This window comes from Ammodytes marinus (assembly GCF_949987685.1).
Source record: "Ammodytes marinus genome assembly, chromosome: 23".
Taxonomy (NCBI): domain Eukaryota; kingdom Metazoa; phylum Chordata; class Actinopteri; order Uranoscopiformes; family Ammodytidae; genus Ammodytes; species Ammodytes marinus.
In genome coordinates this window covers 16,025,182-16,037,681 of record NC_137227.1, presented here as the reverse complement: position 1 = coordinate 16,037,681, position 12,500 = coordinate 16,025,182, and the positions used below count along the sequence as shown (strand labels likewise).

The 12,500-nt window shown below is 40.2% G+C and overlaps 1 protein-coding gene across 2 annotated transcripts in view; it reads left to right on the top strand.

The window, feature by feature from the left end:
* Positions 1–12,500, top strand: part of col4a6 (collagen, type IV, alpha 6) — a 158,604-nt gene that overhangs the window by 14,243 nt on the left and 131,861 nt on the right. The window contains exons 1-3 of one of the 2 annotated variants that reach the window (XM_080051973.1): positions 5,833–5,867; positions 6,060–6,185; positions 6,413–6,458. In XM_080051973.1, coding sequence (XP_079908099.1) covers positions 6,175–6,185; positions 6,413–6,458 — 57 coding nt within the window. In that variant the 5' untranslated portion in view covers positions 5,833–5,867; positions 6,060–6,174. Of the gene's footprint in view, positions 1–5,832; positions 5,868–6,059; positions 6,186–6,412; positions 6,459–12,500 lie in introns of those variants that run through there. The other variant, XM_080051972.1, reaches the window with a different exon arrangement.

Sequence of the window (12,500 nt, the reverse complement as noted above, 5' to 3'; positions counted from 1 at the left end):
ATTGAAAAGGTCAAGAGCGCACCTGAACGCACCTTTTGACTTGTGACAGACAGGGGGGATGCTGCCGGGCAGAACTGGGTGGGAGAGAAAGGGAAATTAACTTTTTCTTAGAATTCTTTCATCCTATCGTTCTCATTTTTTTTACTGTAGCATTCTTTAAAATGCCATGTGAGTGATCAGATTTAAAGTCGTGTTCGCAGCTGCTGGTATGAAGTTACATATAGTCAAACTATGTGGATATAGCCCAAGGTCTTCAAAACTGCTTCCAGCAAGAAAGTGATACATTGACAAGGGTACTTTTTTTCTGTTTAAGTAACATTTCTTTGTGACACTATTTATGACAAAAAAGTCCAAGAAAAGGCAAGGCACGTTTATATGGTATCAAGTTGCTGGTCATATATGTATATATCAACACACAATACATTGATATATTGACTTTATTTATTTATTTTCTATATAGCTACAGTTAGTAACATTTAATTATGACAATATGGCAATAAGTCCAGAGAAAAGGGCAAGTGTATTGATATAGCACAGTTCAGACACAAGGCAATTCAAAGTGCTATTAAAGTGTGGGCATAACGATACATTAAAGGTGCTCCGAGGAACTTTCAGTTTGTGTTTATTCTTGCACCCCCTCTGGACCAAAGCGGTAGTGTTTTAACTACGCCAGCTGTTGTTCCTGGGTGAGTGTATACCCATGACAAAGGCATTATGAAAAACTATATAAAGATAGAATTCTTTGCACTGATGGTCTCGTTTGCTGTTACATGCCATTTATGATCATCAGAGGAAAAATTAGACGGTTTCAGAAATATAAAGTTCCTCGTAGCAGCTTTAACTCTCAACTTGCGTTTTATTCCTTTCAACGTTTTTGTCGATTGGACATACACTCACTCTTTTCTTACTGTATTAAGATTAAGATTTTATTTTTTATTTTTTAAAATCCCGGTAAAGGGTTTTTTACTGGGAGTTTTTTCTCAGCCGAGCTAAGAGTGTAAGGGCAAGGTGTCATATTGTATCATATTGTATCATATTGTATCATATTGTATCATATTGTATCATATTGTATGAAATGTAAAGCCCACTGAGACAAATGTATTTGTGATTTTGGGCTATACAAATAAAACTGATTTGATTTGATTCAACTGCAGACCAGCATTTTCTTTTAAACAACAGCAAGTCCATTGGTTTAATACCAACACTAGTTGTTTCAGACCTGGCCAAAAAGTTTACAACCTTTTTTCTATGAGCAGTGTCACAGCTATTTGTCATTCAGATTTATTTTGTTCTTTTTCATTTGTAAGTTGGAATAAGTAAGTAAGTAAGTAAGTAAGTAAGTAAGTAAGTAAGTAAGTAAGTAAGTAAGTAAGTAAGTAAGTAAGTAAGTAAGTAAGTAAGTAAGTAAGTAAGTAAGTAAGCTTTATTTATATAGCGCCCTTCACAGACCAGGGTCACAAGGCGCTTCACAATACACATTTTATACATACACTCAAACACCGATGGCAGTATAATGGAATAACTTGCTCTTGCATAATACCAAATATACGCAAATACCACAAATGTAAGAAGTTCAGATAATGGTAAAAACTTGTGAGTGTTAAGTCATCATACAAGTCAAAATGTTTATATAACTCCTGCATCATTGCTATGGTAACAATCATGTTCACAATGGAAATACGTCTTGATTTAAAAATGGTGTTGTTCTTTTCAGTTGGGATTTGATTCCATCCTTATATTACAAAATGTGCTAATGAAACAAGGTTATTTGGCTTTTTTCCAGCTTTATTAGATAGTACAGAGTTGAAATGGGGAGACAGAGAGAGAGAGAGAGAGGGGGGATGACCTGCAGTAAAGGTTCACGGGTCGGATTTGAAACCCCGCGACCACTGCAACGAAGGCCGGAGCCGATATGGTACGGGCTCTATCCACTACACCACCGGAGCGCCCCAATATCAGCCTTTTTAACACTACTGTTAACATCAAATTTGAAAATAACTCACAAGCTTTTAATCGTTCTCCTTAGTGTGTGTGAATGAATCACCATGGTTGTCTTGAAAATGAGAATATGGATAAATGAGCAGAAAAAAAAACTTAATACTACGATCGGTTAGTTGACTATTGGCTAGACTTGACCAATCAGATTCGACTTTGTAAATTCTTAGTCGGGGACACCCTTATAGTAAAGGTTAGACTGTTTACTTTCTGTTTGTTTTCGGGGGCTGCAGTTCACGGTTAGCCTGGCACCGCCCGCCTACGCGCATCTGCTCAATTTTAATTTTTCTTCAGTAGTCAGTCTGGGCCTGCGGTATATTCTTAGGTTTTCTCCGTCAGATTTTTGGTGGTCCAATCAGCGAACAGAAGCCGGCGCATGACATATGTCACGACTTATGCGATTGGTTAGCAGATCCAGAGTGGCACTGGTCAGATCCAATAGTTTTAAACTTCAACAGACACCCGCCTTCGAGTGAGTAAACGTTTGTCAATCGAGCGATTCCAGACCTTCTGTACAAATGAAATGAATTACGATAGTCTGGTAGGACCAGGCTAGATCGCGGTGCTGTAGAATTGTGATGCGTTATGCGAAACAGGTGTTTTCTATTATTATATCCATCACATTTATAACTACCACATTTCAAATTGTCACTTCATTACTTGTAGAGATGAAACCTGGCAACCCCCTAGTAGGATCAGAAATAGGGTAACCTTCAGATATATTCCAGGCAGTTTGTAAATAGTGTGTAGCCTGTGATGCAGACATTAACGTTGGTTAATTATTGAACCAGCGTCGGCAGAATCATTTGAAGAAAGTTTGGAGCGTTTTAGGTTCAAACTATTTCTGCAAATCAACGAGTTACTGTAAGGTGAGGATGTAGGTTGTTTTGTATGTTGTGTTATCAATTCAGTACTTTTGCAATGATAAAACATCTTATCGTGGGTTAAGGGTTAGATAGATGGATGGATGGATGGATGGATGGATGGATGGATGGATGGATGGATGGATGGATGGATGGATGGATGGATGGATGGATAGATAGATAGATAGATAGATAGATAGATAGATAGATAGATAGATAGATAGATAGATAGATAGATAGATAGATAGATAGATAGATAGATAGATAGATAGATAGATAGATAGATAGATAGATGGATAGATAGATAGATAGATAGATAGATAGATAGATAGATAGATAGATATATAGATAGTTGGGGATATAGTTAGTTTAAGTTATACATATAAATGATGGACCTATGACATTATATAAATAATTGAAAGTTGAAATAAGCTTATTAGGATGCTGGTTGTTGTGGACAGGCTGGCACACGTTAAATAATTTCAATACTACTTACCTCATAGATACTTTTTCAATGACAAAACATATTTTTATAACAGGTTTAGGCTTAGGCTTGGGGTCAGGAGTTGTACAGCTCTGGAAAAAATTAAGAGACCAGTCTGGATTTCTCTTCAATCTTCATCTCTACATTTCTTAATGGAATCGCTCTTAATGACAATATTTTTTGGGGGGAATTTGGTAGTAATTAAACAAACGAAAATGTTCATTCTACTCAAACATGTGCCTATAAATAGTAAAACAAGAGACACTGAACATTTGGAGTGGACTCTTAATTTTTTTCCAGAGCTGTATAGTTACCAAAAAGGTTCATGTAGTCTAACATTATAAATGAACTTGAATAGTTTTGAATGGAGTATTAACTCTTTTAGTACCTTGCCATATTTCGATTGGTTAACTCCCTTTATGCTTCTGAGGAAGACTCCTGTATACACAAACATTGAAGATAAATTATAATAGAGTTACTGTAAGGAATGCACCATTTACTTTAATGGCATTACATAATAAGTGAAAGTTGAAGTTATTGGTAAAACAATGTGCCTTTTTGAAAAATGTCCGTACGTACGCCATAGTTTTGTTCTGCTATTATTTTAATGTTTGGTGCTCCATACCACGATACTATGGTCACGAGCCGTACATTAATTAAAGGAGCAGTGTGTAATATGATCATCAAGAAAGTTCTAAAAAGTTCTACAAAGTTCTAGAATGCAACAATCCCTGGGTAACCCCACCCCTTTTGAATAATAACAGAAGCTACAGTGACCTTCAAGGACAAGAACAATTCTAAATTCTAAACAATGCACCTGATGACATTCCAACCACGACGCTTCCAACATGGATTCGTCCATAAGACCTACCCTCTCAATGTACAAAATGTAATATTAATATTTGTAATTCTCCGCTCAGGAGGATAATTCAGATTATTGGCAGAGGTGATTTTACACCAATGAGGACATATTTATGATAGGATATTGATTTTAGCTAATACATTATTTAAAATGTTACACAGTGTCCCTTTAAATGAAATGAAAAAAATTCAAACTAAATGGGTTCCAGGATAGATCCCTGTGGTACACCACAGCTAAAAACAACCCAACTAGGAGAACAAATATGCTTTGTTTTTTTTGGCATTCTCAAGCTTTATTAGACAGTACAGAGTTGCAATGGGGAGACAGAGAGCGAGAGAGAGAGAGGGAGAGAGAGGGGGGATGACTTGCAGTAAAGGTCCACGGGTCGGATTTGATCCCGCGACCACTGCAACGAAGGCCGGAGGCAATATGGTACGCGCTCTATCCACTACGCCACCGGAGCGCCCTAACAAATATGCTTTTTTCATTATTAGACATTAGACAGATGCTTGAGTGTTATTTGAACAATGTCTATTAACATGTTGGGATGCCCAGTGCTGCGGGGGTGACCTCACTCGGGTTAAAGTTGAACCAAAATAGAACATTCAGGAGCTAAAAGTGGGACTCTTTGCAACCTGAGTAACTGTGTGTCGGCAAAACCTTAACAGCCGACATCAGGAGGGAGGTGTGCAAACAATTGTAGATTTAATTTTATGTCGACTACTACGAGGAACTTTTAAATATTTCTGAAACAGTCAAATTTTTCCTCTGATGATCATGAATTTGGTGTAACAGCAAACGAGACCATCAGTGCAAAGAAAGCAATTTTTTATATAGTTTTTCTTAATGCCTTTGTCATGGGTACGTTCACCCAGGGACTACAGCTGGCGTAGTAAAAACACTACCGCTTTTGTCCAACAGGGAACACTAGAATTAACACAAACTGGAAGTTCCTCGGAGCACCTTTAATATAGATATGACCCTCACAACACAGAATTATGACAATTCTGGAAGATATTTTTAGTATATTTTCATGAAGTTAGAAGACAAACGTACTTGTAAGTTGTATTGCAAAATCTATGATAACTAACATAACTAACATTAAACTATATGAGATTTATTTCAACTTATTGATTGTTAGCAGATTTAATAGGATAGATAGTATGGCATTTATATTGATTGCAATGGTTTTAATATGGCATTCAGTATCATAAAGTAAATTTAAACGTTGGTAATTATTGAATAATAAACCTTTTTAGGGGACGTTATGTCAATATCAAAGGGACTGCAGTAAAGAAAAAATACAAAAAACGTTCTCAAAAGTTTCTATAAACTAATAACTGAGCATCATAGACATAAAAGGTCTTTATAATATCTTTAATAGTGAAAATATGCTTAATTTTATGCTTTTTTTATTCGAAAAAACACAAATAGAGCATTCTAGAGGAGAGAACATTCTCCTCTGATGGATTTAACACAGTGAGTAAATCTGGGTCTGTGCGCGTGGGTAAGAAACCTCCCGTTGTAGCCAAAGGTAATGGAGCTGTGGTGGAGGCTTGAATGACATGTGTTAGCCCCTCCCCTCGCCCTGGCTGGGCTGCGCTCCTGAGTTTGAGACGCAACAAGCCGGAGAGGCAGCAGCGAAATCACCGCTGCAACGTTGGTGAGTTGGACCATAAGCTCTGGTTCTTTTTATCTGATGAAAGAAATCTCAAAAATAAGATAGTTTTTTAACGTGCTGATTTTGGTTTGATGGTGGGAGCTGCGTGTGTGTGTGTGTGTGTGGAAAGGGGAAGTTTGTGTGTGTCGATTGGGGGACTACTTTATCTCTCTTTCTCTGTGTGTGTGTGCCTAGATGACAGGGGCTTTTGCAGCCGTCGATGAGCGCGTTTGAAGTGCCTTACTGGTGAAGACAAGGGAGAGAGACGACTTCTTAAGCCTACGGTTCCCCCTCTGCCAGTCGGATCAACATGAAATTCCTGTAAGCATTTTCTCTTGTGAAAAATCGTACTTTAAAATGTCTTTTTTACCTAGTTTTGGGGGGGTTTCGGCTAAGCGCTGGCTGATCGCTTGGCTGTGTATGTGTAGGGGGGAGCTACACACTACTTTAGCCAAGCTCCCGGTGCCAGATTTAGTCAATCTTGAAAAAAATTATAAGAAAATAAAAAAATTAGGCTACTCTAACGATTTTTTTCTTTTCTTTTGCAGGATTTGTTTGATAGCGTTGGCCGTGGCGGTGAGATCTACGCATGGAGTAAGTCCACTTTGTTTATTATAATTCTCCTTCAGGTGGTGAAGTGTGTCTCGCTTTTTGGTTTACACACACACACACAGACACACACACACACACACACACACACACACACACACACACACACACACACACACACACACACACACACACACACACACACACACACACACACACACACACACACACACACACACACACACACAGCGCCGATACATCATACAAACCAATCTGAATGTGTTTTCTATTGCGTTGTGACTGTGTGATCGCTGGAAAATATATATTTTTTTGTGTGGATGTTTTGTGCGTAAAAGTAAAATCGGCTCAGCTGACCTTACGTCCATTCTGCCTTAAACACACAATTTCAACACTACAGATTGCGTTTTTTTGTTGCATGAATTCTACATGTTAATACAGTGACTTCCATATACACGCATGTTGTCCATATAGAACAGACCTGCACCGTGCACATACAGTAGGTCTCGTTCGTCCATGCGTCACGCTGTCGGCGTCTCCAGCCTTTACGCGCGAGCACACACGTTTCTTGAATATCTTCTAGTCGCTTTACAACACCTTTAAGACACGTCTGGTCTGCCACTGTTTTGTTGCGCTTTTGACTCTCATTTCATTTATATTGTAAGTCTGTTGTGCTCTTTTATAGCATAATTTTTTTTGCGAATCATTTTATGTGGGTTTTTAATATGCCTTGGTTCTTATCTCTGCATTTTATATGTGGCCGGAGGGACTGAAAAAAAGCAGTTCAGTTTTTTGAGTGCACCCGCTCAGACTCGGAGTCATTTGCGATTCAAACCCCGCCCCCCTCTGCTCCTAACCCCGCCCCCCTCTGCTGCTAATGAATATTAAGGATAAGGAGATTTGTGGAGGCAACGTGCCTTTCTCCAAGCCACACCTATATGCAAGACTTTCCTACTGCTGTGTGTGTGTGTGTGTGTGTGTGTGTGTGTGTGTGTGTGTGTGTGTGTGTGTGTGTGTGTGTGTGTGTGTGTGTGTGTGTGTGTGGACACAGGGATGGTCTGCCTTCTTTGCACTACTGAAAATAAATCCTAAATTGCTCTATTTAAACCATTATAGCATGATTCATCCAACACTTAGGTTTGTTAGGAGGCATGTCGAATTTTTGAGTGTTTTTTCTTAGTTTTCTCATTTTATATTCCACCAAATTCTGTCATTTGTACTCAACTCTGAACCAATACTTGAACAATTTACTTTCATCGGTAATTTTGTAAAACGCACACACACACACACACACACACACACACACACACACACACACACACACACACACACACACACACACACACACACACACACACACACACACAAGCTTGCAGGCTTATGGAACCAGTTAATCACTCATTATGCAAGGCAAGACACGTTTATTTCTATAGCACAATCCAGACACGAGGCCATTCAAAGTGCTTTACAGGGGCATACAATACATCAAGATGAGACATTCAAAATTGCATTTAAAGATGCTGTAAGCGGAATGGTTCTTTTAGCTAACTTCCTGTCAGTTACTGCAGTTAGCAGTCCCCTCGCTCGTCCCTACGTCACAACATTAATGCACTGCGGTCTTCAAGCAGCGAGTTATCTAGCATCATCTCAGATCCATAAGTGTGATAAAACATGATAAAAACCATCAAAACAGATATTGGGAAGGATTTTTACCTGCTCCGCCATTGTAGGCGCATACACATTCACCCATCTGTCGCTCTGCGCGTGCACCGGCAGTGAGACCATGAGTGAGACGGGTGCGGACGGGTGTCGGTTTGTAGCGTTCTCTCTTGTGATTGGATAAAATTTCGGGATACTACATAAAGTTTAAATGCTTATTACATGCAGAGCAGCTGACTGAGAGATCGGCTTTATGAAACGCGTATAGTGATCACTGTATGTATAAAGAGCGACTTAACACTTATATTAACATAAATAAACCGCTTACTTCACCTTTAAGAGCTAGTAAAAACAAAATAAATACATTAAGATTAACTTTCATTAAACCCCATCTGCACCAAATATCAAGCTGTTGTTGTGCACACAGAGACTCGTAAACTAATACTTGTATGTCTGCCAGTTACGAATGCCGGCTACCTTTTTTTATCTTTTAGCCGCTACAATGTCATCTCAAAAGATAAAGCCTTTCCACTTAGAGATAGGCAACGTATTTTTGCACTGATAAGAGCTGATAAAAGGCCTGAGTCATGCAAACAGTAGCACAGAAAGAAAAGGAAATTCAACTTTCAACAACTTGATTTAACCACAAACGACAGGGATAGGCTAACCACTGGAATACATGGCTACCACGGTTACAACAGCAAAAAAGACCACCCAACGAATAAACTCATTTGCCAGTCACTTCAACTCGACCCCACACACACACGCACGCAAGCACGCACACACACACACGCACGCAAGCACGCACGCACACACGCACGCACGCACGCACACACGCACGCACACACACACACACACACACACACACACACACACACGTATATCCATCCAATCAGCCACCCACACACACATACAACACAAGACAACAGGGAAAGTGGGAAGTGGGAGGAGAAGTCGATTGAAAGTCAATGTAGCTCCATGAGACGCAGGAAGCTTTAAAAGTTTAAAAGTTCCCCAGTCGGCATCTTGGTCACAATCTCACTAGCATTTCCCTTCCCTACGCTGGTTTAGCAAGGCATTATCACAGCAAGGGTTATGGGTTCGATTCTCTCTATAGTTTAAGTTAAACCTGCAGTGTGTAGAATTGTGGGTTTTATTTCCAAGCAGATTTTGTAGAAAATAATTATAATATCCATAAGTACGTTTAATTTAGTGCATAAAAGCTGAAAAAAAAGTTTTGAATTATTATTTTTTCTCTTAGAAAGGGTCTCATATATGTCCATATTTCTGCATATTTTGGACCAAGGCCTAGTGCCGCCATCTTGACAGTGTCATAGTTGGAATGTCATCAGGTGCATTGTTTAAAATTTAGAATTGTTCTTGTCCTTGAAGGCCACTGTAGCTTCTGTTATTATTCAAAAGGGTTGGGGTTACCCAGGGAGCGTTGCATTATAGACCTTTGTAGAACTTTGTAGAACTTACTTGATGATGTCATATTACACACTGCACCTTTAAGAGTTAAATTATAGTTTGTTAATAACACCATGCAGGATTAAGGTTCATTTTGGATCACCTTGGCTTAAAATGCAAGTAACTTAACTTGAGTATTATCTAATCTTTTCTTAATGCCTTTGTCATGGGTATACGCTCACCCAGGAACGACAGCTGGCGTAGTTAAAACACTACCGCTTTGGTCCAAAGGGGGCGCAAGAATGAACACAAGCTGAAAGTTCCTCGGAGCACCTTTAACAAAAGGTCCTGCCAACTTAACAAGAAAATAGCCATGTCACTTTCCTGTCAGCTCTTAATGACATCATCAAACAGCGCCACTGCTCTTCCTCAGTTACTTTCTATTTAACGTTTAGATTTAGCGGATTCCCCCACTCGACCCGAGGGATGTTTCAGTGAACAGGCATTCAGAGAAAAACCTTTTCGGAGACGCTCCAGTGTGTGTGTGTGTGTGTGTGTGTGTGTGTGTGTGTGTGTGTGTGTGTGTGTGTGTGTGTGTGTGTGTGTGTGTGTGTGTGTGTGTGTGTGTGTGTGTGTGTAAGGGCCCGACACAGCTGTTGTCCCAGGCTAAACATCACACACGGGTGAAGAGAGACGGGTGGAGGAATGATGGGAAGAAATACTGGAACGTGCTTCTGTAAAGGGCTAGTACCTGGTGTGTGTGTGTGTGTGTGTGTTAGAGTGTGTGTGTTTAAGGGCCATTTTGGGGAAATGGACTCTTTACATTGGTTTTTTGACCCAGTTGGCAAAGTGCAGGATGGGTGTATGAATGCGTTCGTACATAGGCTACTGTTCAATCTCCGTTTACAAATGAAGGTTTGACATTTGCTTTATCATATGGGCGTAGTTCAGACATGAACATTTTTGTAATGCTTTTGAGATCTGTTATGGCAGGTATACATGGCCATTTTATAACATCACATGATCATACAAGCGGTAGGCCTATCTCTAAATCGTTATTATTATAATTATTAAAAAGTATTGTTCTACTTTTCTGCACGCCCATCGGTCTCCATTCATTTGTGTGAGATTATAATCATCAAGTAGCAATTTTACGAGAACTTCCGACATATTTAGAATTCATCAATTCTACTCAATTTTCAAATGAATACAAACCAAATGTCTAACTTTTGTGTATGAACATTTGCAGTATATATATATGGCTCACATGTATCTATATATATGGGCCACAACATGCAACATAGAGTGGTGGGGTCATGTAGAGCAGTGAATATTTGGCTTCGTAACGCTGTTGAGAGGAAAACCATTTGTACAAAATAAAGGAAGAAGAAATATGGCTTGTTCTATAGATTTAACACCAGGTTGTTGCAGAGAAGTAGGCCTGTGTGTCTGTGTGTGGGCTGGTGGTGTGTGTGTGTGTGTGTGTGTGTGTGTGTGTGTGTGTGTGTTTAAACATTAGTGATATATGGCTTACAAAAGGTGCAGGAGATTGTATATATGTGCAGAGTTTTTTTCTTCTTTAGTGCTAAACTGACAAACGGGGCAGACCAGGGACAACCATTTTACTCCTCCATCCCCCCTACACACACACACACACACACACACACACACACACACACACACACACACACACACACACACACACACACACACACACACACACACACACACACATACAGTTGAATTCCTTTGGAGCTTGGCAGGACTTGTCTGGCTGTCTCCCGCTCCCCTGCAGGTGCTATAAGGCTGGAACATTCCAGAAGCGCTAAGTGAGGGCGACTGATCACTGCTTGATTTGTGGTGTGCCCCTTCCAACACACACACACACACACACACACACACACACACACACACACACACACACACACACACACACACACACACACACACACACACACACACACACACACACACACACACACACACACACACACACACACACACACACACACACACACACACACCTTCCTTTCTCCTCTCTCTTAACCCGATCATTAAGCCCACACTCACACCCCTCCTTCCCATCACTTTTTGCCCCCGACCTTCCACACTAGTTAGACAATCCATCAAGCACTTGATTTGCGGTCTTGATTTGTGAGTGGTGGTCTCCCCCCCTCCCTCCCCCCTCCACACACACACACACACACACACACACACACACACACACACACACACACACACACACACACACACACACACACACACACACACACACATAGAATATATTCACCCTTCTCCTGTGGTGTCTTTGAGGATATCTGTAGATGTGAGACTTTGTGCAGCTATATTTAAGATAATTGATGAATGGTTCAAAGCTAGTGCGTAACTTTTTAGGTAACTTTTTTTGGGTATGCCTTCGTTGATCTTGCGTGTGTGTGTGTGTGTGTGTGTGTGTGTGTGTGTGTATGTGTGCGTGTGTCTGTTTATTTGTGTGTGTGTGTGTGTGTTTGATGTGAGTGTGTGTCACGCTGCTCTGTCTCAGTTTGTGGTCCATATCGAGGAAGTTAGAAAATCCCTTTACCCGCTGACTCTCTCACAGCCATAACCGTAAATTATTTTTGTTTGTTTTCAAAGCTGAAATAACCATTTGTATCCCCCCGTGTTCCTTCTCCATATTCCCCATACTCTTCTCCCTTTGTAGTGGTCTCAACGGGACACTAAAAGACTTTGTTAGTGAGTGCATTTAAGGAAACCTATAAAGCACATATAGCAGGTTTAACGTAGCGTTGAAAAGCCCTCTTTCGTTTGTACTACCTGTGCACTCGCTTACATCTATACAATCATATACTCTAGCTCTGTGTGTGTGTGTGTGTGTGTGTGCGTGTGTGTGTGTGTGTGTGTGTGTGCGTGTGTGTGTGTGTGTGTATGTGTGTGTGTGTGTTAATGCAGGTGAGATCAAGGCCCTTTTCGCGTACTTACTTCTGGGAAATACCCTCGCCA